The sequence below is a fragment of the Octodon degus genome, unplaced genomic scaffold (genome assembly GCF_000260255.1).
Source record: "Octodon degus isolate 3935 unplaced genomic scaffold, OctDeg1.0 scaffold00033, whole genome shotgun sequence".
NCBI classification, from domain to species: Eukaryota; Metazoa; Chordata; class Mammalia; order Rodentia; family Octodontidae; genus Octodon; species Octodon degus.
Genome location: NW_004524609.1, coordinates 8,682,867 through 8,707,886, shown reverse-complemented (window position 1 = coordinate 8,707,886; position 25,020 = coordinate 8,682,867). Strand labels below are relative to the sequence as shown.

At 43.9% G+C, this 25,020-nt stretch overlaps 1 protein-coding gene across 8 annotated transcripts in view; it reads right to left on the bottom strand.

The window, feature by feature from the left end:
• Nucleotides 1-25,020, bottom strand: part of Map2k6 (mitogen-activated protein kinase kinase 6) — a 123,224-nt gene that overhangs the window by 42,733 nt on the left and 55,471 nt on the right. Inside the window, exon 1 of one of the 8 annotated variants that reach the window (XM_023714019.1) lies at nt 16,531-16,568. The exons of 2 other annotated variants lie outside the window; for them this stretch is intronic. In XM_023714019.1, coding sequence (XP_023569787.1) covers nt 16,531-16,558 — 28 coding nt within the window. In that variant the 5' untranslated portion in view covers nt 16,559-16,568. 5 more of the 8 variants (XM_023714017.1, XM_023714022.1, XM_023714020.1 and 2 more) reach the window with 5 other exon arrangements.

Below are 25,020 nucleotides of genomic sequence, written 5' to 3'. Positions count from 1 at the left end.
TTCCCTCTCTCCCCTCCCTCTTTTTCCTCTGTCTTTATGTGATACTGCAGGTTGAATCCAGGGCCTTCACTAAATCAATTCTATCAACTTTTATCAAGCCAGAAAAGTACATTTATTCATGGACACAGAGTAAGCCTTTTAGGAATACCTTTAGTCAAGCCACTTTTCTCAATTCTTTCTTTGTTTCTCTCTACGCATTGTATAAGATTTTAAACTCACGGTCCACTTTCTTGTTCTTGAAACTTTCAGGACCCCTGAGGACATTTTGGCCAATTATTCAACACGGTATAATTTCAACTGACATTACATGGAGCTTTAGCACATATCAGGAACTCTGTGAGGTGCTTGATCTAACTGCGAAAGCCCCAACAGACAAATGGCCTATTTCCAACAAGTTTCATTCGTGGGTCTCAGTTAAGAAGTCAGGAGATGCTATTCTAAATAAACCAGTGCAACAAGGAATGAATGACAGATTCCAATTATGCCAATGACTACATAGTCCAGTACCTGTGACAGGTAATTCAGGTAATCTCAGTGACAAAATCCTCTAGTTCTCTCCAATAAAACAAACCTCATAGCAAACTACATTTTGCCTGGGAGAAAGTCCCCAGTGCTCATTTAAGCGAACCAAAAGCTTAAGTTACTCTTAAACTCCTACCTTTTTCCTCTTCTTCTCTAACAGCTTGTGAGATGGAAGGAAAAATAAGTATTTATTGAGAAAAACTTCCTTTGAAAAACCTGAATAAAGCAAGCAATGGGGTCCAATTCCTAACAGTACTAAAGCATCTATTTTGAAAATGAAAGGGAGAGACAGAGGGAGACAGAGAGAGAGAGAGAGAGAGAGAGAGAGAGAGAGAGAGAGAGAGATTTCTTGTCATTGGCATCAAAGGAATAAATGACCACAACATAGTCTCCAAGCAGAGGCAGGAAGTGCATGATCCCCTCTCCACCTCACCTGTAACCCCAGTCACTCTAGCCAGCCATTGACACCACTCTCCCCTTGAGTTTGCTGCCTACTTACTGACACTAAACCAGCTACCTTGCTCTAGACTGGATCCCTCCCTACCCATAAACTGCAGGTATGCGGTCTGCAAACTCTTCTTAAAGCTAACCTACTAAAGTTTTGCAAGCTCCTCCCAGCAGCAAGCAGAGCATTGTTCCAGGAAGCACAAAAGCTAGCTGAGATACACTCTGAGAACCCCCTCCCCGCCTCCCTTGAAGAAGTAGATCCAATCAAAGAGAAATCATAAACACATACACACCAACACTCCACAGTCCATGCACTCGTCCAGCCCTAAAAGCCAGCAACTCTGATGAAGTCTCCAAGGCTGCGGGGAAAGCCAGCCTCAGAAAACCCTGCAGGAGTTACTCTTTACTTAGTTCCAAAGACCACGTACTTCAGCTGCGAGAAACCAACCCGACCAGGCTCCACCTCCTCCGCCAGCGCGAACCGCTCCACTGCTCAGGGAGTTCAGTGTTCCCAGGGAAACAGCGGCTCGGGAGGAGAGGCCGGAAGTGGAAGCAGGTCCAGTTAGACACCCAGTCATGACATGTATCATGAACCAGACTCAGAGAAAGAAATCCATACAGTAAATCTGGACAGCACGGTGTTCTCCAGCCGCCCTTGTAAATGCCTCTTTTATTTCTTGGAAGAAAGAACAACAATACACGGCCAGTTTCCAGCTGTGCGAGTTCGCTCAGAGCAATCTGTTTCCCCTAGGAAAGCTGCCAAAGCTGAATTCTAAATTAAAAATAATAATAATAATAATTAAAGAGGGAGGGAATACTATGACCAGAAAAGCTCTTTGGCCAACTATGTTAAACAATCTTTTCTCTTGATATTCTAAAGCAAAAATGAAAAGAAGGCAGAAACTAGGCATCATGTTATGTCCAACGCAAGCACCAAGGCTTCGCAGGACGTGGACTCTTTTATCTTCGTGCTGTGTTCTAAATAGAAAGCTAGGTGGGGACCCTCGCTGGCCCCACTGGGCAGGCAGCGCTGTATTCCAGCCGCCCCTGTCGCACCCCTGTGTTTTCTCTGAAAATAGTGTGGTGCCAACTCGCACGTAGATTTGCAGAATCCATCTTAAACTAAAGCTGGGTCATTATAATCCTGGCCTGCAGCAAAATAGCACGGGGGAGGCAGATGGGCTTGCCAACAGTTCGAAAATATTTACCCGACCACAGAAATGTACACTAGCTCTGACCATGTGGAAAATGAGGGGTTACGTGCGCATCTTGCCCAGCACCCACTCACAAAAGGGTGAACACAAAGGGCTTCTCTGCTGTGCCTTATTACATAAAGGAGAAGATTGTGCTACTCGGCTGGCCGAGCCAGCAGCACGGCCCAGCAGGCTGGGCAGAAGGTGGCACCCTTGGGGTATGCTGATGCGGAGGTATTTGGCAGCTCGGCTAAAGGCTGGGGAGCAGCATTCGGAGGGCTTACGGATTCCCAAAAGGAAGGTGGTGCCAAATTTATTTTAAAAGTCTGTTTCCCAATATGAATGAGATTTCTAGCCAAGTCACTGGCAACCTGAAGGCCTTGGCTGCCCTCTCCTTCCTCGTTGCATCTGGCCTTATGCTCCAAGCGCAGCTGGCAATGAAACTGGCAGAGAAATGTAGTTCGTTCTTCTTCAGTCGTGAGGATCCTGAGCAAAACACCTAACAGAGCAGGGAAGAGAGACAGGAAGGAAGAGAGACAGTTTTCTCTACAACACCCACATGTAACTAGTCATGGGTTCCTTGTTCCCGCAAACACACTGGTCACAAGCACCACTGAGAATTCTGCCAGTGGGCCAGAGTTCCTCGGGATTATAGGAAGGACGGAGGAGAAAAGCTAAAAGGCTCATTTGAAAACCTGCAGTCACTTTGCTTTCAAGGAGGCAAGGTGGGGGCGAACCTGTGGCACACAGGGCAGTCTTTGTTGGCTCCCGAGCCAAGTGGCTAAGTTGTTTTTTCTAAACGAAAGCCTCAGTATTCAAGCTCAATTGCAGTGTTGGCATCTTGTGATAAATAAGTGGGTTTGGGGTTGAAGGGTGCGTCCTCATCCCTAAAAGGTTCGCCTTCCGTGTCTTACAAGCTTACCATGCTCTTCCCTCTGCCTGGATGGCCCCAGCCTAACTCCCTATGGATGAAAACTCGGTCCTCTAGACTCACCTCACTGACTACACGCCCCACAGAACCGTCCCACACCACTCTCTAAAACAGGTCTCCATGACCATCTTCCATTTATTTTGCTCATAATCCGCAGCTATTTCACTGCTGTGCTTATTTGGGTTTGCATGTATTTATTCTTAATTAACCCCATCTCCTTCACTAGGATTTAAGTTTGCATGATGACAGTGGTTTTGCTCTGTCCTTGCAAGTTAAAAATATCTGTTGCCTGAGTGTTTTCTTGACCCATATGAGCCCTCTCTGTCTCTGTCTCTCTGTCTCTGTCTCTGTCTCTCTCTCTCTCTCTCTCTCTCTCTCTCTCTCTCTCTCTCTCTCTCTCTCTGTCTTTGAGGTAAAATTGCCAACATCTCACCAAAGGAAGACATTTCAAGGGACAAACATTAGGATGCAAATTTTGCTTTCAAAGAGTCAGGGAATATGATAATCCAATTTCTATAATAGTGAGTATGTGCCGAGGAGATTCCAAGCTCTATACCCTGAAAGCTGGAGAAAGGAAATCAGGCAAGGAAACTGAAAAGAAAAAGAAAAGAGAAAAGAAGAAAGAAGGAAAAAAGAAGCAATTAAAAAAGAGAAAAGTCTCACAAAGGAATATTTAAAAAGTGTGTTTTTGTTGTTGTTTGTTGGTCCTTTGGTTTTTTTAAGACAGGTTCTCACTATGCAGTTCATGTTGGCCCTGAATTCACTACACTGGCCTCCAATTCACTGCACCTTCCTTGTGAGTGCTAAGATTGCAGGTCACTACCATGCAGTTGGTAGGACTTGGAAAGTACATAAGGATTCATTGCACAGTAGTTCTTCTTTGTATGTATTTAAAGTGCTTCCAGAATGTTCAAGCTGGGTATGTTGGCACATGCCTATAATCTCACCCCTTGGGAGGCTGAGGCAGGAGAATCACAAGTGCAAGGCCAGTCTAGGCTATCTAGAAAGTTCAAGGCTAGTCACAAATACCTTGAAACTGTCTCAAAATAAAAAAAAGTTCATAAATAATCGGACAGAGTCCAACCATCAGTACCTAGAAAGCAACAGATAAAACTAGGATGTACTACCAATGGTGGGGAAAGACAGCATAGCGTTTGCAAGGAACTCTGAGGTGTCTACTTTGGATAAAGTTAAAGATGGTGCTCAGAAGAAGCGAGGAAGGGGAGGTTGGAGTCAAAAACTGCAATACCATGGATGATAAATTTCAACTTTCAGACTTAAGAAGAAAAGTTACCTACATTTTTGAGACGGATGTCATGCCACCTCTGTGGTACAAGAAAAAAGATAATGTAAGATTAGTTAACCTGGATTTTGCAGATGTTTTGAAATCCATATACACACAAACACACACAAACTCACATATACAGTACCTTGATGTTTTCAGCCTCTGAAGATTTACTCACATTTTCCTGAAATGTCCTTATTACCTGTCGTCTCTGGTCAACTTCAAGCAGGTCTTTATCCATGAAATCTTCCACAAAAGCCCCAAATAGAACAAGTCCCCCCCACCCGCAGCGAGGCCACAGTGTCTTGGGTGTTATCTCTTATCTCCTTTCCTTCTCTGATTATCCATCTGTTCATCCAGGACTTTCACGCACAAGCATGATTTTGAAAGCCTCACCCCACGTCTTAGCATCTACAGAGTGAACCCTGGAATAAGAGGCAGAGACTAAGTGATCCGGCCAATACACAAGTCACTTAAATTTTCAGAGGCAACATCTGCAAGCACTGGTAACTCAGTGGATAAGAAATGGATAGAGGAATGAAATTTAAGTAGCAGGAGGAATAATACCAACTAGAATAGTCATGATCACCAGGCTTTTCCACACTGAGGCAAAACTAAGTAAAAGAAGAAAAGCAGGCTGAGTGGAGTGGGCAATGGAGAGAGGGCAAACCACAAGTTTCAGCTCAGACGTGAAGGGTGTGAGGTGCTGGAGAACCCTGTGTCCAATTTCAAACAGATAAAGGAAGTTTCAGGTAGAGGTGGGAAGATCTGAAGATCTAGGAGTAGCAGAGAAACAGGTGAATCGGACAGACAAGGAACCACAAGCAGGGGAAGAGAGGAGGCAGCCAATGCCAGAGCACTTTGAGAGACTAAGGAGTCACCGAAGGACCCCAGAATGGCTGGTCCTGTCCAGGGAGAAGGAGCCAGAGGTGCAGAGCAGCAGCAGCGACAAATTGGAAACATCCTCATTTTCACAGTGATGAGAGCCTTCAGAAGAGTTTCCTACGGTTTATGTGACTGAAGCTCACTTTGTAGACCTGGGAAAGCTGACGTGTGTTGGTGCTGACAAGGTGCTCCGCAAGTACCTAAAAGCATCTCGCAGCCCTCCAGCTGTCAGCTCACCCCAGTGTGAAGGTAGGAGGCAGGCAGTGACTGCACGGGGAATCCCCACTGTCTGTCGACACACATCCGCTTCCTCATTCATGTGCGGCTCCATTCATGAGTCTCTATCTAAAGGAAATGCAGGCGTAATGAGGTTAAAAGCACCACCACTCTAAAATCCAGCAAGAGGTAGCAAAGAAACTTAGGAATGCAGTCTATGCAAAATGCACACTGAGTTTTAGTAAGGCTTAAAAAAAAACATTTTTTTTTTAAGAGCGTAAATACAGAAATGTCTACAAATGACATAAAAGGATTGCGATTTGTTTCAAAAATAACTTTGGAGCCAAGTAAGGAGTCACACACCTGAAAGCCCAGCACTTGGAAGGTTGAGGCAGGAAGATGGCCACAAGTTCAAGGTCAGCCTGGACTATATAGGGAGGCCCTGTCTTAAATAAATCAAAAGTGACTTGCAGAGGTAGAAAGAGAAAGATATAACCAAGAGTTGATAGTTGCCAAAGGTCTAATTAATATGGGCAGTTCATAGTGTTGTGTGCTGTTGAACATGCTTGAAATTTATTGAGATACAAATATTTTAAATAGCAACAGAATCACAGAAAACACTCAGTATTAAGAGGGTTAGGAGAAAGAGATTCTTTTTCCTCTTTGGCTCAAGTTTACTTTATTTCTAGGCCTGGGAATGAAACCAAGGAGCACACTGAGCCCTCACACATATCTATAACCCAGCCCTAAAGACTACGGTTGTAACAGCACTGTCATCACCTCTCTTATGACTAAGGAAAATGATAGGACTTAAATTTTGTTTGAATCAGCTGCTGGAAGACTGAAATCACAGAGAAATACACAGGAAGCTCAGCTGGCATCATTTCTAGAAGCTACTCCCAAAGGGTCTCTTCTGCCCTCTCCCGGATTGCAGGATTTAGATCTGAAATGTCCAGTAAAGGTTCATGGGTTGAGGGCTTCATCACTAGTTGATGGTGCCATTGGGAAGTGGTGGAAGCTTTAGGAGATGATGCTTAATGGAAGGAGGTTAGGTCAGTGAGGGGCGTACCCTTGAATAGGATACTGAGACCATAGCCCTCATCCTCTGCCTCCACCTCTCCTTTGTCTGTCTCTGTCTCATCTCTATGTCTCTCTATCTGTCTCTATCTCTGTCTCTAACTCTAACTCTATCATCTATCTCTAGCTTTAGCTCTATCTTCTTCTCTATCTCTATCTCTGCCTCTCTCTGCTTCCAAGGATCATGAGGTCATCAGCACTTTCACCACATGCTTTCTACAATGATATTCAGCCTGCCTACAGGCCTGAAAATATAGTCAACTGATCATGAACTGCACCTCTAAAAGTGTGTACCAAAATAAACCTTTTGTCTGTGTAAGTTGATTAACTCAGGTATTTTGCTACAGTGATGGAAAGCTGACTTACAGGCAGCTCTGTTTTCTTCTATTGAGCTGTATTTTGCCATAATAAGATACACCTTCAAAAGACGTATCTGGGACTGGGGAGAAATCTCAGTGGTCTAAGTGCCTGCCTGGCAAGGGTAAGAACCTGGGTTCCATCCCTAGTACCACATGCCATGCTGGCCCCAGAACTCCGGGCACACCATGCCAGCCACTGAAACCAACCATGGTGGTACATGCCTGTAATCCGAACACTGGAGAGGCTATGTCAGGAGAATCACTATGAGTCTGAACTGCATAGCAAGACCCTGTACCAAATAAATAAATAAGTAAACAAATGATTTTTTAAAAAAATTTAAGAGAAGCACCTGAAATTCCTCTCTAGAAGGATAATTTTCATAATCTCACTTAATGTCCTTTTTAGAAACTCTCAGAAGAAGGCGTGCAATCCGTTACGGGAGGAGTTTGCTTACCTGCCATAATTAACAAAGCTTTGTCTACGGGGAATGCAAGCAATGATTCATGCTGTGTTTCTACTGATCGGGTAACTGCTTAGAGGACTTAGGGCTAACTGGAAGCATAAGCGTATTTGTTTCTGGGGCATATTGCCTTGGGTCTCCACTTTGCCTCTCTCTTCTCTGCTCATCTAATACCCTTTTCCTGTGGAACATTTTGACCAGGGGAGGGGGCACACCCAACTGCTGTCATCAGTGTCTGTGTTCATACTTCCCAGCCGCAACAATTATCAACTCAGAGCCAATCTTGTTTCACCCTTATTCTACCCACTACCCCAGATCCAATCATTTGTCATAAGCACTTCAAATGTCTCTAAAGAAACTGGCTATTTTATAAACATAACCACAATAACCACTATCATACCCGCACAAAAAATTCTTGACATCTGCTTATGGTTAAAATTACAATCTAGGATATTTTTTAATTACTATATATTTGAATTGTGGTCACAATAAAATGCGTGCCTTATGATTGGTTAATAATCTTATTAATTTCTCTCTCTTTTTTAATGCTGTACATAGTATTTTCTATTATCTTTTATTTATCCAGTATAAGGTCTTGCTATGCATCTCAGACTCGTAGTGATCTTCCTGTCTCAACTTCCCCAACACTGGGATTACAGGTGTGCATCACCATGCCTGGTTTCAGTGGCTGGCTCAGCAGCATGACATGCAGTACCGGGGATCGAACTTGGATCCTTGCACGTGCCAGGCAGGTGCTCAGACCACTAAGTTATTTCCCTGGTTGTCTGTCGGTCTGTCTGTCTGTCTGTCTGTCTGTCTGTCTGTCTGTCTGTCTCTCTCTCTCTCTCTCTCTCTCTCTCTCTCTCTCTCTTTCTGTCTCTCTCTGTGTGTCTCTCTCTCTCTCCCTCCCTCCCTCTCTCTCTCTCATACCTCTCTCTCATTCTCTCTCATTTTTGTTATCTCTATCTCTACCTTGTCTTTACCCATATCACTGTCACTATCTCTGTCTTTCTAGTACTGGTGATTAAACTCAGGGTCTTCACACTGCGCTACAAACCACAGTCCTTTTCTTATTGTTATTTTCAGACAAGTTCCCACTAAATTCCCCAGATTGAACCTGAATTTGCAATTCATCTCCCTCAGGTCTCCAGAGTGCTGGGATTATAGGTGTCCACTACTATGCCTGATCCACGATTCTCAATGTTTTTGTTTGGCAAAATGATTTTATAGGTAGTCTTATCTACCTTAAATCTGTGTCAAATTGCTGAATTGTATGCAGTCTAGGAAGCTATGTTAAATTCTTAATAGAAAAAAAAAAGAAATGAATAAATAAACCCTCAACAATGATTGGTAATCTAAAAATGTTTTAAAATTATCAGTTTGGCAGATGAAGTTATACCTCATTGCTTTTAATCACATTTTTAAAAATATTTAATGAAGCTCAGTATTTTTTTTTATTGAATAGAGTCTCACTGTGCAGCTCATAGTGTTCCTCCTGTCTCAGCCTCCCTAGTGCTGGAATCACAGGTGTGCAGTACCACGCCCAGTTTCAGTGGCCAGCACAGTGTGCCTGCACTTCCAGGGCCGGCACAGCATGCGGCACTGGGGATCAAACTTGCATCCTTGAGCTTGCCTGGCAGGTGCTTAGACCACTGAGCTATCTAACCAGCCCCAAGCTCAGTATTTTTTCTATATTCACTGACATTTGTATTCATTTTTCCATGAACTACCTATTCAAGCTACTTGCCTATTTTTATACTGGGTAATGATTGATTTATTTGGAAAACAAGACATTGTTTCTTTTGTAGTCAGTGTTTCAATGCACACAAACACACACTTGAGTTTTGTTTCTGTGTTTCCTCTTGGATTGTACAAAAGCTTAAACTTGACATACACCTCTACCCTGTGCACTTTTATGAGGCAGGACATGCTTTCCTCTTCCATGATGCCTTCCATGATCCTTGTCACCATGCCACCTGCTACCCCTGCTGGTCCTTGCTGAAGCAAAGAAGGAAGAGATTTTTTTTTCTTTTGTATTTTTAGGGAAGGGGGTGTTCAGGGTCTCACTACTAGATTGGACTCATAGTGATCCCCCTATTTACAGCCTCCCAAGAGCTGGGTTTACAGGCAGGCCCACCATGCCCAGTCTCAATTGCCCTTCAGGGTGCCCCGGAGGTGGGGCCGGCACAGCAGGCCCAGGGACCAAACACCCCCCTCCCGCCCCATCCCTGCGCCTGCTTGCAGGCACTTTAGTCCACTGAGCTATTTGGCCAGCCCTAAGAAAGAAGAGATGCTAACGTCCTGCAGGCCTTTTTAACTTAGCGCCTAATAGGAAAACAAAAAATCATGAAGAGGAAATATAGTCCTTTCCCGGGACCAGGAGCACATTCTGATAAGCTGTGTGATCCCGACCAATAAGAAACAAAAGGCTCAAGAAACTATCGCCAAAGCAATACCAAAAACTACAGCCGAATTCTTTGCCCTGACCCTCCACGCCTCCAGCCTGGAACACCTCGGTCTAATACTTCGCTGCCACGGCTGTTTCTGCAATATCCAGTTACCTTTCTCTGCAGAGAAGCCAGGCATTGTTGAGAGTCCTGTTTTACGAAGCCCAGCTGGCCAAAGACCATGGCGGGCTTTGCCTTTCATTGGACTGCTTATTTTCCTGGCTTGGTGCATCTCTCAGAAGTGACATTTTTAGTTAGAGGTTCACGATGTTCAATTGAAACATGAACACTAAAAAACAGCTTCAAGAAAACCACCAAATTTCAATACGACACTTTCTGAAAAGAGAAAGCTAATCTATAAAAAGCAAACAATGTATTTTACAAGTACTTTATGTATGCCAGTGTACTAATACTTCAACACCATGTCAAATTGTCATGCAGTACTTACCAGGAAAATTCTGCAGCCCTATGGAAGGGCTGAAACTTCTGTTTTTATTCCTGAATAAATGACCATCACTATAATGAACAAATATTGCTTCAGGTAATGCCATAACTCAATGTCGAAAGAAATTGAGTCTGCTAGTCTTAGGAATTAAGACCCATAATTGTTTCACATGATCACCCTGAAACATGTAAATCTATTAATCTCCAAAACTGAGCACAAGAAAAATACAGATATTCCCCACCGCAGAACAATGTTCTCCCTACCAGGATGAGCTCAAGACTGCAAATGAGAAGTATAGATTCATGCACGCTCTACAGTGTCTCACATATACTATTACCTGAGCAAGGGTCCTAAACTGGTTGCAATGAATAACCAAAAGTACAAAGACATCACTTACCATGATCCCTGTATATACTAATTTCCTAAGGATTGCTTTACACTGTAGATTTTTATTGGGTCAATTTCAATGGAACGTTACTAATGGAAATTCTCACAGTATTTATTATTGGTAAGCAGGAAAAAAAGACTAAGATCAAGTATTTATTCCGATGGATGACTTGAGCTTCCAACAAATTACAGGCAGTAAAGTGGAAAATAACTCAACATGACCCTGTGCAAAAGCATCCTGGGGGACAGGAAGAGAACGCTCATAAGCTGTGAGAATGTGTGAAGCTGTTAATCTAACCCTCATCCTTAAAATGAAAATACCAGCACCTACTTTGGTGGGATTAAAAGAGCTAAGCAACTTGTAGCAATGCTGGAGAAATTTGAGGCTCAGTCAAACAATGCAGTGAGCACTTAAATATTTTTAGAAGTATTGCAGTAAAAGACATGTTGCCATGAGCATCCTTCAAAACACTTCCCTTCCTACGGGACACACTTTTCCCCTTGTTCTGGTTCCTTTCCGAAGTCTTTTTGGAAGGGTTCTTGTGCAAGCATCTAGGTGCGCTGCTGTGACTACCTCAATGTTCTTAATCCATTCAAAATGATGGCGTTTGAGGTCATTTTTTTTTCCTGTATCTAGGACAGGGTCTACAAGTCTCCAGGGTCGCACTGAGGACTCATAGTGATCCTCCTATTTTCAGCCTTCCAAGCACTGGGATTACAGACGTGCACCACCAGACCCAGTCTCAATTGCCATCTCAGCGCGCCCCGGGGACGGAGGGAGGGCCTGCGCTGCATGCTGCGGATTGAACTCAGCCGTTGCACCCTGCCTAGCCAGGCGCTTTAGTCCACTGAGCTATCAGGCTGGCCCTTGAGCTATTAGGCCGGCCCTCATTTTCATTTTTGAGAAAGAACCAAAAGTTAAACAGGGCTAGATCCGGTGAGTAAGGTGGACAAGCCTGCCTATGTGTTGAATGTCCCTTGGAAGAGGAAGTCACCGTATTTTTTAACACACCTCATAAGGACACTCAGGAAGGAGGACTACTTTGGCAAGTGGCAAAAATGGTGGGATACGTGCGTTTGAAATGAGAAGTACTGGCGATGCATCTGCTACTGTAATAATTTTTTAAATTTATACACTCGTCATTTTTTTCTATTACACCTTGCACATATTTAATAAATGAATACTAGGAAGTTCTTTTTCTTCACTAACAAATATAGAAAAACAGCAGCGCGCTGTGCCCCCCCCCCCCCCCCGCCCCATGGGGCGCACTGAGACGGCGAATGAGACTGGGCGTGGGGGCCTGCGCTTGCAATCACAGCACTTGGGAGGCTGAAAATAGGAGGATCACTACAAATCGGACCTGTGTAGTGAGACCCTAGAGACCCTACACTAAAAAAAAAAAAAAAAAAAAGAAAGAAAGAAAGAAAAGAAAAGAAAAAATGTATATATAAACAAGACCAATGAGAACTGATTATATATGTATGTATTATTTTGCGATCACGGGGATTGAACTCAGGATCTTGCACTTCTCAGGCAAGCACTTATTCTACTGAGCTATCTCCCTGGCCCTCATTGAGCATTTAAAATATTCATTCCACCATCTTAGCCTTTCTGCTCACAACAAGTGCACAGCGCCCTGTTTCAAGGACCTTGTCCAGAGACCGGAGGTCTTCAGCGATATGTGAGCAGTCAGCTTTTCCATATGACACAACTGCATGCAGCCCTTCGACTGAAATTGCTCTTCATCACGAGTCTATTTCCACTGGCTTGTGGAAGGATTATTGTTGAACTGTGTCAGAGAGCTATATATAAATTCTGGGATCCAAAGGAAAATGTCCTGGATTCAACCCACTGTACAGGTTTCCTACTCAGATGACCAGACTTCTCTTGATAGCATGTGCAGACCTTAAAGCTGTTTACCAGGAACAGTGGGGACGTGACCTACGGCTACTGGGGGTCTCTAGACTCAACTGAAAATCTACACTGCCATGAGCCTGTGGACAAGGGAGAAGGGAAAAAAGGATGAGCTCGAAGACAAACCCTGCTGTGCAAGGAAGTGGAGGGAGGTGTGCTTCAGTGTTCTCAACTTTAGCTCCCCTGATGCTAAAATGGAAAACCTGCAGTTGGCCGATCAAGCAGCTAATTGGCTCACTAACGTGTGCTCTGGTATAGCAGAGGAGAACTATAAGTCATAAAGCTTTCTGTTCTTTAGTAGCTCTGTGATGTGTTTTAAAACTAACACCTTTCTTTAAAGGAGTTCCTGATATATTTTAGAAGTCTGTTCCCTACCAGAAGTGAATTTTCTTAGCAGAAAGGTAACAATCAAGTGACTCTGAAAAGCTGTGACTGCGATCCCTGTTTTCAAGATTCTATGTCAGAGGGGTGTTTTTGCATTTGGTGAGAAACCCTCTCAATGTCCCAGAAGAGGGTTCTTAGTCCATTATGGGATTCATTGATCACCTTCACCTTAATGGTATCTCAACCCATTGTCTCTCTCTTCCTACAAGGGAACCTAACAGCCCCAGGCTAGACTAAACACTTAGAGACCCTTAGACTCTTAAATCTGGCTTCTTGGGGGAAACTTTAACACTCCAAATAAAATAAATACACAAAATCAAATATACGCCAATGACTCTCTCGAGACATTTTCCCTATAGGGTAGTATTTTCTCTCTAAGAATTTGCCCCATTCACCAATAAAATAAGCAAGGAAACAAACTAGGCCTTCTACCAAATAACACTCTCATTGCATCCACCCTGTGGTCAGAATAAGTATCTCTCCCTGTTGAGTTCTTAACACAATGCTGGGAAAACAACTGAGAAACCTCTTTCCTCCTGTGGCCTCTCCTTTCTCCTCCACATACTGAATACTTCCTGAGATTCTAGAGTTCATCGCAGCACTAGCTTCTTTACTTTGTCCATTCAGCCTCTTCCTCAACAGACCACATCAACAAATATGGGAAAGATCCTGATTTCTCCGCCAAAAAAAGTTAAGTGTGGGCAATCATAGAGCATGGTATATTGAGGAATAAAGATCTAAAGAAAGTATCAGTGTTGAGGTTTTGTACCCTTGTTATTACTTAAAAAAAAAAAGGATGAGAAATTTGAGGGATTGTCAAACCAAGGAAAGATACCACTGGGGCAAAGGATCAAGAGGTGGGGGAAGCACACAGAAATGAAGAGACTGGGGTGCCAGTGGACACAAGGGTGTTGCATGGACAGAGCAGGGGCAGCCCCACGGCAGGGAGCCTGTGGACAAGGGAGAAGGGAAAAAAGGATGAGCTCGAAGACAAACCCTGCTGTGCAGGGAAGTGGAGGGAGGTGTGCTGCCAAGGTTTCCACAGGGTTCTACCAAACATGAAGCCAAAAAACATTAGAAACAGTCCGAATAAGTCCCCAAAGGGCTTCCTATAGATTCCAACAACATTGCACTGGGTATTCTTACAGTTCATAAGCTTCTGCAGAAGCAGCCAGTGTTATAAGAGAAACAGAAGAGGAAAATGTAGACAGGCAACCAAACTATGCAAGGATGGAGAGCAGGTGTGAACCGAAACGTCTTCAGTCTTTCTAAGAATCTCCTCTGTTTCAAAGTTGGTCATTTGAAAACCTGAGAAAGAAAAAAGACGGCAGAAGTGGTTCCCAGCTCCAGAAGTGCGTACAGCTCTGCACGGTCTCCTATGAACATGTGATACATCCCACTCATCTAGAAATTTTAGAAAGTTCACTACTGAAGAATTTGATCTCTTAACCTCAGAGTTGTAACCCCATGGCGCTCCATTTGCATTGTAAATCTTATTAAAATGCTTCACTCTAATACAATCCAATGCTCTTAGAATATGCAGAGTTGCAGAAACACCATCATAATCAATTTCAGAACATTTTAATCACCCATAAAACAAACACCCTACCTATTAGTAGTCACTTTCCATTGCCTGCCAGCTCTTTTCCTCTTTGTGGCCTCAAACAAGCGTAGTCAGCTTTCTGCCTCCCTCAGTCTGCCTACTCTCAGCATTTAGGCAAAATGTGTGCTTTTGTGAATGGCCCCTTGCATTGTGCAGCTTTCATCTTTACAGTACTAGGGATCAAGTGCATGGGTCCGCTACCACTGAGCTACATTCCCAGCCATTTATTTTGGAAACAGGGTCTCACCAAGTTGCCCAGACAGGACTCGAACTTGTGATTCTCCTGCCGCAGCCTCCTCCCTCATTGCTGACATTGCAGGCATATGCATCGTGCCCAATGCCCCATCATGTCTGCAAGACCCACATGTATCACCACACGCATTGAGTCTTCCTTCTTCCCTTATGTCTCTGATAATCTATCATAGAGACATCTTGCCTTTCGTCTGTTTATCAGCTGAGGGATGCCTGTGCTGCTTCTGCCGCTCAGCTATTTTGAATATCGTCACTATGTGCATTCTTGTACACATTTTTGTGCGGACAGAGTGTTTTCAGTTCTCATAAGAACTAAGACAGCCTAGCAGTGAAACTGCTGGATCCAGTAGTAACTCTACGTTTACCCTTTCAGGAAACCATTCAACTATTTTCCAAAGCAGCTGTTCCTTTTTACACCCCAACCAGTAGGCTACTGAATCCCAAATTATCCCCTAAACCTAAGTAATGTGAACAAAGTGAAATGCCATACACACCCGAAAGTAATAACTACGAGCCCAACCTACAAAGGACTGGGAAGGGGCTGTGGGTAGCAGAATCTGACTAGCCCGGACAAGTTTGGCCACATAGCAACATTCTGTCACCAAGAAATAAATAAATAAATAAATAAGTAAAATAAAAGCTGAGGATGTAACTCAGTATAAAAGACTCAGATTCAATCACAGAACCACAGAAAACAAAAGACTCCCAACACTGCAAGAACCTAGGTCCTGAGTCTAGGGACCAGAGACTCGAGACGGGAAACTACAAATCTGGAAACTTGAATGGCTTAATTTTTCCATACTCAGTTAAGAATCCAGGATCAAAGTAGGCAACTTTATAGCCCACATAATTATTGGAATCTAGCATTTTCTGCAGCCAACACTCACTTAGACCTAAATGGCTAAATGTTTAAGATAAATAGATAGATAGATAGATAGATAGATAGATAGATAGATAGATAGATAGACAGACAGATAGATCTCATAAATAGATCTCATATCCACTGTCTCAAACTATTTCCTTAAAAAATTAAAAGCATAGTTACTATTCAATGTAACAATTTCATCTCAGGAGATACATTCAAAAGAATTTAAAATGTTGTTATGGGTCAAACTATTTCCCCACAAAATCTTTCTGTTGAAGTCCTAACTCTTAGTATGTCAAAATATCACTTTACTTGGTGATATGTCTTTTAAAGTGCAGTCAAATTAAAATGTGCCCACTCGGGCACATTCTAATTCATTCTGTCCTCAGGAGAAGAAATTTGGGTACATGCACCACACACACACACACACACACACACACACACACAGAATGGGGTGATGGGACAGGGACCTGTCTGAAAGAACACAGCTGGGTACAAGCCAAAGACAGAAGCCTGAGAGGAAAGCAACCTCTCAGACACCTTGATCTCAGATTCCAGCCTCTAGAAGTGTGAGAACAGAATTTCGTATTGTCTATGCCACCCAGTTTAGGGTACTCTGCTCTGGCGGCCCTAATGCAGTGACTGATAGATCCCACAAGATACTTAGGCACGTATATTTAGAACTGCAGTATTCACAATGGTCCAAAGGTAAAAGCATCTCATTTCTCCAGTGGGGGACAGTTGGCTAAACATTTGATTGTGCGTACAATAGACAAGAGCAATGACCCTCACGAAAATTATGCCACGCCAAGTAATCTAATTAACCAAAAGACAAATGCTGTCTGGTTCTACTTACACACGGTAGCCACGGTAGTCAAATCCATAGAGGAGACAGATTAGTGGCTTCTAGGACCTGAGGCAAGGGAAAGGAGCAGGGGGGTGTTTAATGGGTACAGAATTCCACTCTACCAGCCAGCCATCAAGAGTTCCTGGCGGTGACTGCATAGCAGTGTAGCTGCACCTAATGCCTCTGAATTGTATTCTTAGGAACGATTCAGATGGTGAATTATTAATTATGTGTCTTTTGTCACAGTTAAAAGTAAATTCTTAAAAGAAAAAAAAATTAACTGTGCTTCCCATGCTACAGCTTCAGAAACGAAAGTATGGTTGCTACCGTTTTATTCTCAGGTTCTAACAATCAGTATTCCCGTCTAGGTCTGACTCCAACGCCCAAGAACTGTTTCCAGTTGGCATCAAGAAGAAATATTATTTCTTATTCTTCTTTTTCTATGACCCCCAAAGTGAGTCTGTTTTAAATGATTTCACTTTCCCAACAAGCCCTTTTGGGTTGTTTTTTTTTTTTTTTTTTTTTTTTCCTGTTTGTTTTTATGTATTTGGTACAGGGTCTCCAGGGTCTCACTACATAAATCAGACTCATAAGGATTTTCCTGTTTTCAGCCTCCCAAGCACTGGGATTGCAGGCGCACACCACCACGCCCAGTCTCATTCGCTGTCTCAGCATGCCCAGGGGACAGGGCCAGCACGTTTTGCGGGAATCAAACCCTGGCCACTGCGCTCTGCCTAAGCAGGCGCTTTAGTGTGCTGAGCTATCTGGCCAGCCCTCCAACAAGCACTTTGTTTAGTACTCTGGAGTGGCAGTCTTCCTTGGGAAGGTTACCCAAGTCATTCCCCCGCATCCCGCCTACCAGTCACCACAGCCCTGACCAATGCCACAGCCCCTTATTTAAGGATCCAAGAGAAGAAAGACTGAGATGGAATTTTTCCAAAGTACCCAGCAGCTCTAGGGAGAGATGCCAAGACAGCTTCCTCCTTTTACGCCAAAGACTACAGTCTCTGCAGTTAAGCGCATGACACCTTCTCCCCATTGTTTTAGGATCCCCAAGCTGCTGGACCAAAGGTTTTACTCTCTGCACAGCTAAAAGGGGCCCCTTCCCGGTGGATAAAACTGCACAGACTCCTGTTCTCCATGCCTGCCAACTTGCAAGCAGGTTAGGGCTGGTGGGAAGAACGGAATGTCCCGTGAAAAAGAGGAGGGGCCTAGAAATAGCCAGGAGCACAAGGCCTGAAGCTTACGCAGGGGATGAAAGCGAAAGCACAGGAGGAGGCTGAGGGGTTGAGCCACAAGGTCCAGGAAACAGCTCCAAACTCTTCAGAATGCTGCATTCCGGAGGACAAAAGCACCTGAATTCCTAAGTGGTTAAAACCACATATATATACATTTTAACTTTTGTAAATAAACCGGAAAACTTGCAACCCGCGTCAGAATGCCAGGTAATTCTCCCAGTTCTGACTGGAGACGCATCGACAACCAGCAGCCAGAGAAACATTATAGAAAGTAGAAGGGTAATTTCCTGGATGTTCTCACATGGGTCAAAATCTGTTACATAAGGCTCCAAGAAATCGTCCAAATTCTGAAGCTCTGCTATACTTAATTCTGCTGGGAATAAATAGGCCATTCACGAGGTCTAACACATTTTTCAAATAAAATAAATAGCTCTGGCCATTGTAGTAGGCTCTTTCATTACAGAACGCATCCTGTTCCAGATATTCTGGCAGAGGCTGTAATCACTGGTCACATCACACTTCCTTCTGAGCATTTGCACAACCACATTATTTTTCGGTGAGCTGAACAATTATTGTACAAACACAGACTGAAACACAGCTTGATCTGACCTAGGAACAAAAACGGAGACGTACACACTCAGCAGAGAGCTAAGCTCAAAACCCCTCCAGAATCTTTATTTTCTGGCAGGATTTCAAGGAAGTTGCCTTGTGAGAGCTGGGCAGCAGGACAGATGGCCCTTTCCGGCTGGCACTGGTACAGGAAGAAATATTTCTTAACTAAGGGACTGCTTAAGCTAACAATGACACCAAGAGGGGACATGGAAATGATAAATGCATACTGTGGTCCTTCATTCATTCTTCCCTCAAGTGTTTACTCTATAACTACCATGCATTAGCATCAGGATATGCCTCGAAAAAGAGTGAGTTATGGATAGGCCCCTTTCCTCCTCACTGTGCCTCTTGGGTGTCTCTTCCAGAAGGTTATATAGAGGTAGTCCCAAGGCTGAGGACAGAGAAGGGCAGTGGTAACTTTCTACAATACTGGGTGAGGGCCAGGAGATAGCTCAGCAGACTCAGTGCCTATTTAGGCAAGCGCAGGGCCTGGGGTTCAATCCCTGGCACCACATGCTGTGCCAGCCCCACTCTTGGGTGCACTGAGCAGGCCACCAAGTCCAGCCATGGTGGTACATGTCTATAATCCCCCAGTGCTGAGGAGGCTGGAAACAGGAGGATCACTATGAGTCCAAGCTGTATAGTGAGACCATGTACCATATACTAAATACATTTTTTAAAAAAACTGGATGATCCAGGTCATGGAGAGGAGAAACCAAGGTGCCTCCAATTGAATTCCCAATCACTGAGTTTATCTACGACTCCTTCCTAACAGCTCTAATTTGTACGCATTCATGAGCATACTTAGCTAGCGCCACTCTCTTTTACTTCCACCCTTAAGACATAACTAAGAGACAGTCAAACGGAAGTTCTTTCTACTTCCCTGAACATACTAAACTTTAAATTGTGCTCCTCTGGCTAACCTGCTCCTGCCTCCTGGAAAATTTTACCTGTCCTCTCTAACTGCGATACACACATACTATCCTCTGGCTCTTAAAGAGATTGTTTGGGCTGGGGTGATAGCTCAGTGGCATAAGCAACTGCCTGGCAAGAGCAAGGTCCCAAGTTCAACCCCCCATACTAGAGAGAGACAGAGAGACAGAGAGAGATTCTCTTTCTACATTTGGGTCCCTTCCTCTATAAATTTGTCCCTCTGTCTTCTCCCTTTTTGTTCCCCACCAGCTATGACTCCTAGAAAGTCACATCTGCACCCTCAGCTTTGCTGGGTGTGAATCACTGACACTGGGACTAAGGCAAGAAAATTGGAAGATGTCACTTCTGCCAACCCTCTTGATTGCATGAGCTGTTACCCTCATTGCGCAGAAGAGAAGCTGGACTTTACAATGGGCAGGTAAGTAAGCCACAGTATCACACAGAGAGAGAGAGAGAGAGAGAGAGAGAGAGAGAGAGAGAGAGAGGAGTGAGGCGGCTCTTGACCAGTGCCTGCATTTTCCTCCCCAGATTACTTGAAAGGTACTGCAGAAATAGTTTATGCAGAAGTCCCAGATTCCCTGCACCCAATTTCTCCTTCCATCCCCAGCGGGACTTTCCCGCCCAGCGCAGGTTTTAAACAGTTTCTAAACAGATGCACCTTCACAGGGCTTCGTCTCTGGCTACAGCAGGTGCCTTCTTCTCTCTGTATCCCTGCTCTAAAAGGAACACTTTGCCACCTGCAGAGGCTGCTGGGCCTGCTGATGTGATGGCCTGGGAGCTAAAGCCCGTGGAGCCACCTGCAACTGACAAATGAGCAGAAGCTGACATGGAAACCCCTTCAGCCTCCAGACACAAAAATCTGAGCTGCGATTCACAAGGCTTTTAGAAGATCTGATCAGAACAATCGGCCCTTGTTCCTGACTCTCCCTCTTCCCTGCGCCCTCCCCCTTTGCCCTTGCTGCTTCTTGGGCTCACACTGACTAGCAAGTCTCTTACACACGTTTATATTTCACGAAGAAACTCGTTACCTCACCATAAGTGCATTTTATGCTGTCATACTGATCCTTGCTTTTCTTTTCTGATTTTCAATAAAATGAATTTTATTTACAAAAACAAAAAACTGTTTCAGGCTCTGCTTCAGAGGTATAAGTGGCAGAAATGTGCACCAAAGCTACAAAGGGGAACTCAGCCGCTTGGCTGTGTACCATTTGTCCTGTCGCTTGGGCTATAAGAATCGGCAGATGCAGTGGTGCTTGGTGGACCCCCTGGCTCATCTGTGCAACTTCCGCCCTTCAGTTGCCCAGGGCTGCCACAAGGAGCCCACGAATGAAAAGGTTCAGGTAGCAAAAATGCAGCCTTGCGCAGGCACCGTCATGAGCATCCTCCTACCAGCGACCCAGCTAGCACCACTGCTGAATGTCTAACCGACCACCAGCACACAGAGACCCCTGTAAACCCATCACACATAGCAACTGACCCCTAGATTCCAACAGACCAGTAGGAGACAAAGGAGATGGCAACTCACACTGACTGGAATTGGCCTTTCCTCTGAATCAGAGCACATGCCTTCTCTCTGCATGTGGTACCTCCCTGAGCTCCCCTATCTGAGAACATCAGAAGATCTAATCTACAACGTGGCATCCCATACAAGGTGACTTCAGGCTACAGGATTCATCCATGTCAAAAGCAGAACAATGACTTGTGTAAGACCAGGGAATCCGCTGCAGATTCTGCTCCACTTATGATGAGATCAGACACCCAGAAGCCCATTGTAAGCTGAAAATATTGGAAATTGGGGCTGGGGAGACAGCTTGACAGCCTAAGCACCTGCCTGGTACTCTCAACGACCTGGGTTCAATCTCCAGTACCGCATGCCATACCGGCCCTGGATCCCTGGACACACTATGCCGACCACTGAGATCAGGTGTGGTGACTCACTCCTGTAAGCCCAGCTCTGGGGAGGCTGAGCCAGGAGGATCACTACAAGTCCAAGCTGTGTAGAGAGACGCTGGACAAAATACATTTTTTTTTTTAAAAAAAAAAAAAGCTTTTCAAAAATTTAAAACAAAAGAAAATATCGTAAATTGAAAATTCATTTAATACAGTTAAAGCAACTATACCAAAAAAAACTACACTTTGGTAACACAGTGCCCTATGAGTATTGGCTGTTAAGCTTTGTGATCATGTGATCGAACTCACCATTCACGACTGCTACCTGGCATCGCACAACCTACTGATAGCCTAGAAGAAGATGAAAATTCAAAGTGCTATGTCTACTGAATGCGTATCGCTTTTGCGATGTTAGAAATTAGAAAAACCATTATTGTTGAATCATTGTGAACTGGAGATATCTGTAGCTTCATCAAATAACTTCTCATTCAAAAGCAGTCAGCCTAATTGAAGAGCGAAATAGCTTGATGGAGAGCCACTCAGTGCATTAGTTGAGAAAAGCAGGCTGCTACTACAGCATTACTTTGATTATTCATACTCCAGCCTTGTAAGTTCATCAAGGAGGCTTCATTCCTGCTAGACATGAATGGGATCAAGATCCGACTACCACCTCACTGTTAACAAGCTTTTGCACATCAAAAGAAGTCACCAACAGAGTGAGAAGACAACCCACAGAGTGGGAAAATTGTTTGATCAATTGTCCCTCAGACAAAGGACTTCAATAGAACATATAAAGAATTTAAAAAGCAAATCAGACTCCCCCAAATTCAAAGACTCAATCAAAACATGGACATCTGAGATGAATACAAACATCTCAGATGAAGACTTACAAATGGCAAATAAATACATGAAAAAATGTTTAACCTCATTGGTCATTTGAGAGACGCAAATTAAAATAGTACTGAGACTTTGTCTCACCCCACTAAGAATGGCTGTCATCAAGAAGCCAACCAATAACAAATGCTGGAGGGATTGTGGGAAAAAAGAAACCCTTCTCCACTGTTGATGGGTGTGTAGACTGGTGCAACCACTGTGGAAATCAGTATAGATATTCCTTAAAAAACTAGGATTAGAGGTCCCAGTCAACCTAGCTATTCCCCTCCTGGATATCCTCCCAGAAGTACTGAAAATATCACACCCCAGTGATTTATGTGCACCCTTGTTTATAGCAGCACAATTTGTCATCTTGGAAACAACCCAAATGCCCATTGACTAAGGAATGGATAAAAATTATGGTCTTTTTATATAATGGTGTATTACTCAGCTATAAAGAAAGATAAACATGAGGCTTTTATAGGTAAATGGATGAAATTAAAGTCCATAATCAGAAGTGCAACAAATTCGATTGGCATGTATATACGTTGTATTGTCTCCCTGGTGTGAGAAACTGAAAGAGTAAATTAACTGCAAAATGTATGACAGAAATTGTGAAATGGGAAGAAATATTTGAAAAGGAAAAAGGATCTAGGATGAGGGAAAGGGAAAAGGGTGGAAGGAAACGGGGGGAAAACAGGGTGTTTTACTATTAGTGTTTCTTCGCTCATTGAAAAGGAGGGTTTGCTCTAATATCAATTCAAGAACACCTTGCATTCTAAATGATTACTTTAAAGACAGCAATGTGCAATGTATTAACTATTGTTATTCTATTATTCGAGTATGAAATTTAATTTTGCCTTTTTTCCATAAAGTAAAAAAATCTGACTGCCAAATGCTTCCATTGTTATTAGGATATTGTTTATTCTTGGCCCTTCTATCAATCAGAGCTAGAAAACAATGAATTTATGTACACATAAATATATGCATATACACACACACATACACAATATACATACCTATGCATGCATCTGTCCAAAAACATAAGGGCATCTATAGATATATTTTTGAAATCATGAATTCACACCAAGGACAATTCCAGTCCACCCCTGTGGGACACATGGTGATTTTGGTTTTTGCTTTCTCTCATTTTTTCAGTCCTACACATCCATGAAAAGAGTTTCGAGATTACACTATCCATATTGCAATATGATTTTCACTTGAGGAATAGTGAACCTTTGCCCCAGAATGTGCCAGAAGGCTTACCCTTGTTTTATCAGTCAGAAATGGATCAGATACCCCAACCTGAGCCAATTTCTGAAAGCAGGACACAGGCAGGCCTATCATGGATAGTGTAGAGCAATCATCCTCACCACCACATCCTCGCCACCAGCATCACCCCAGGACTGGAGCCTGGGCCCTGCCTCAAGCCCACCATCACATAGAAGAGGGTGAGATGCCTAGAATAGGGAGGGAGGAAGTGAGGGTGACTATGGCACACGGGTCATCAGGAGGTCGTTGGGCGCTTGCCATGGAGACCTACCCCTCAGTGTGCCAACCTAAAACCTCAGAAACGACCTGCAAAGAGCTATGTTTGGGCGTGCACAGATGTAGGGGAGGAGCTGAAGTTGTCATTATTCTCCCAAAGCACTTAGTGACCCAAGAAAAGATTAGAATACTTCATGTTTTAAATCAGCACCATCTTCAACCTCACATGTATGGCTCATAAGAGGCTTCCAGGGACTTAGATCCTAATTTGGAAAATCTAAGTGTTCTCCCAATCTCATTTAATGAAGTCCTGCTCCAGGAGGAGGAATCAGGAGGCACAAGGCCTTTGTAAAAGTACAAACATTTGTCTCCATTTGAGTCCTCCTTGACCCTGTTTCTGGAGACTGACTTTTTGGGCTTCTAAGGCAATTAAGGGGCAATAAATCCTCAGGAATTAGACATGCTGCCTTTTAAACGCTAATTCTTCTAAAGAGAAAGGGGGTGGGACAGCAGCCCCTAAAGGAACAAAGGAAACAGAAGTGCAAACTGCCATGAAGAAGAAATAAATCCACGACTTAGAAGCCACAGAGTAGATGTCAAGGCAACTTGTCAATTTCCACGTGTTCTTGGGATACAATCGCTAAATGTGGTGTTTGGGATCCTAGAAATTTTACCACCATCTGGAACAGCTGTAGTAATAGAAAGAGGTCAGCTTGTCTAGAGATTTTAATCCACTAGGGGCCCTTCAACAGTTCTATTTATCTATCTGAAAGGCTGACCACAAAGGCATGGGCTGGAGGCATTGTGCAGGCCAAAGAGGGCTGTGGCCTTGCAGAGCCTGTGCCCAGGGGTGGTCCTTTGAAATTTCTGCCAGGCGGATGAATGCTGTCCAGACAGAGCTCAACTCTCACATTTAGAAGATTCTGCTGAGCCATCTTAGCTGAAGGGTGGACCCATGAAATGATCGCTCCACAGGACGCACTTCTGAAAGTGAAAAAAGACGGTTGTCTTTGTGCAGCGAGGCCCTGGGCTCACACCTTAGCCCTGCACAAAGTCATTCAGCCATTCAATCAGGACAAGAGCTGTGAGGTTAGAACTCTCGGCCATGCCCTGTCCTCTGTCAGCATACACTTTATAACACTGTCTTTTGCTTCGCTTCTTCCATTCATTCATCCAGCTCTTCGCAAGTGACAAACATTGTATTAAATGTCACATTCGCAATGAAGAAACAATTAAAAATAAGATGGCATACAGCATATGGTACCACATTCATCACAGGGAACACATGCTCCCTGCCCAGAAGGAGCCAGGCTCTTCACGCCAACATTCCTCGGGCTAGGGCTGGAGAGATGGCTCAGTGGTTTAAAGCGCCTACTTAGAACAAGCTTAGCAAAAGCATCAGTGACCGCGGTTCAATACCCCAGCACCACATGCCAGCCAGCCCTGCCCCCTGGTGGGCTGAGCT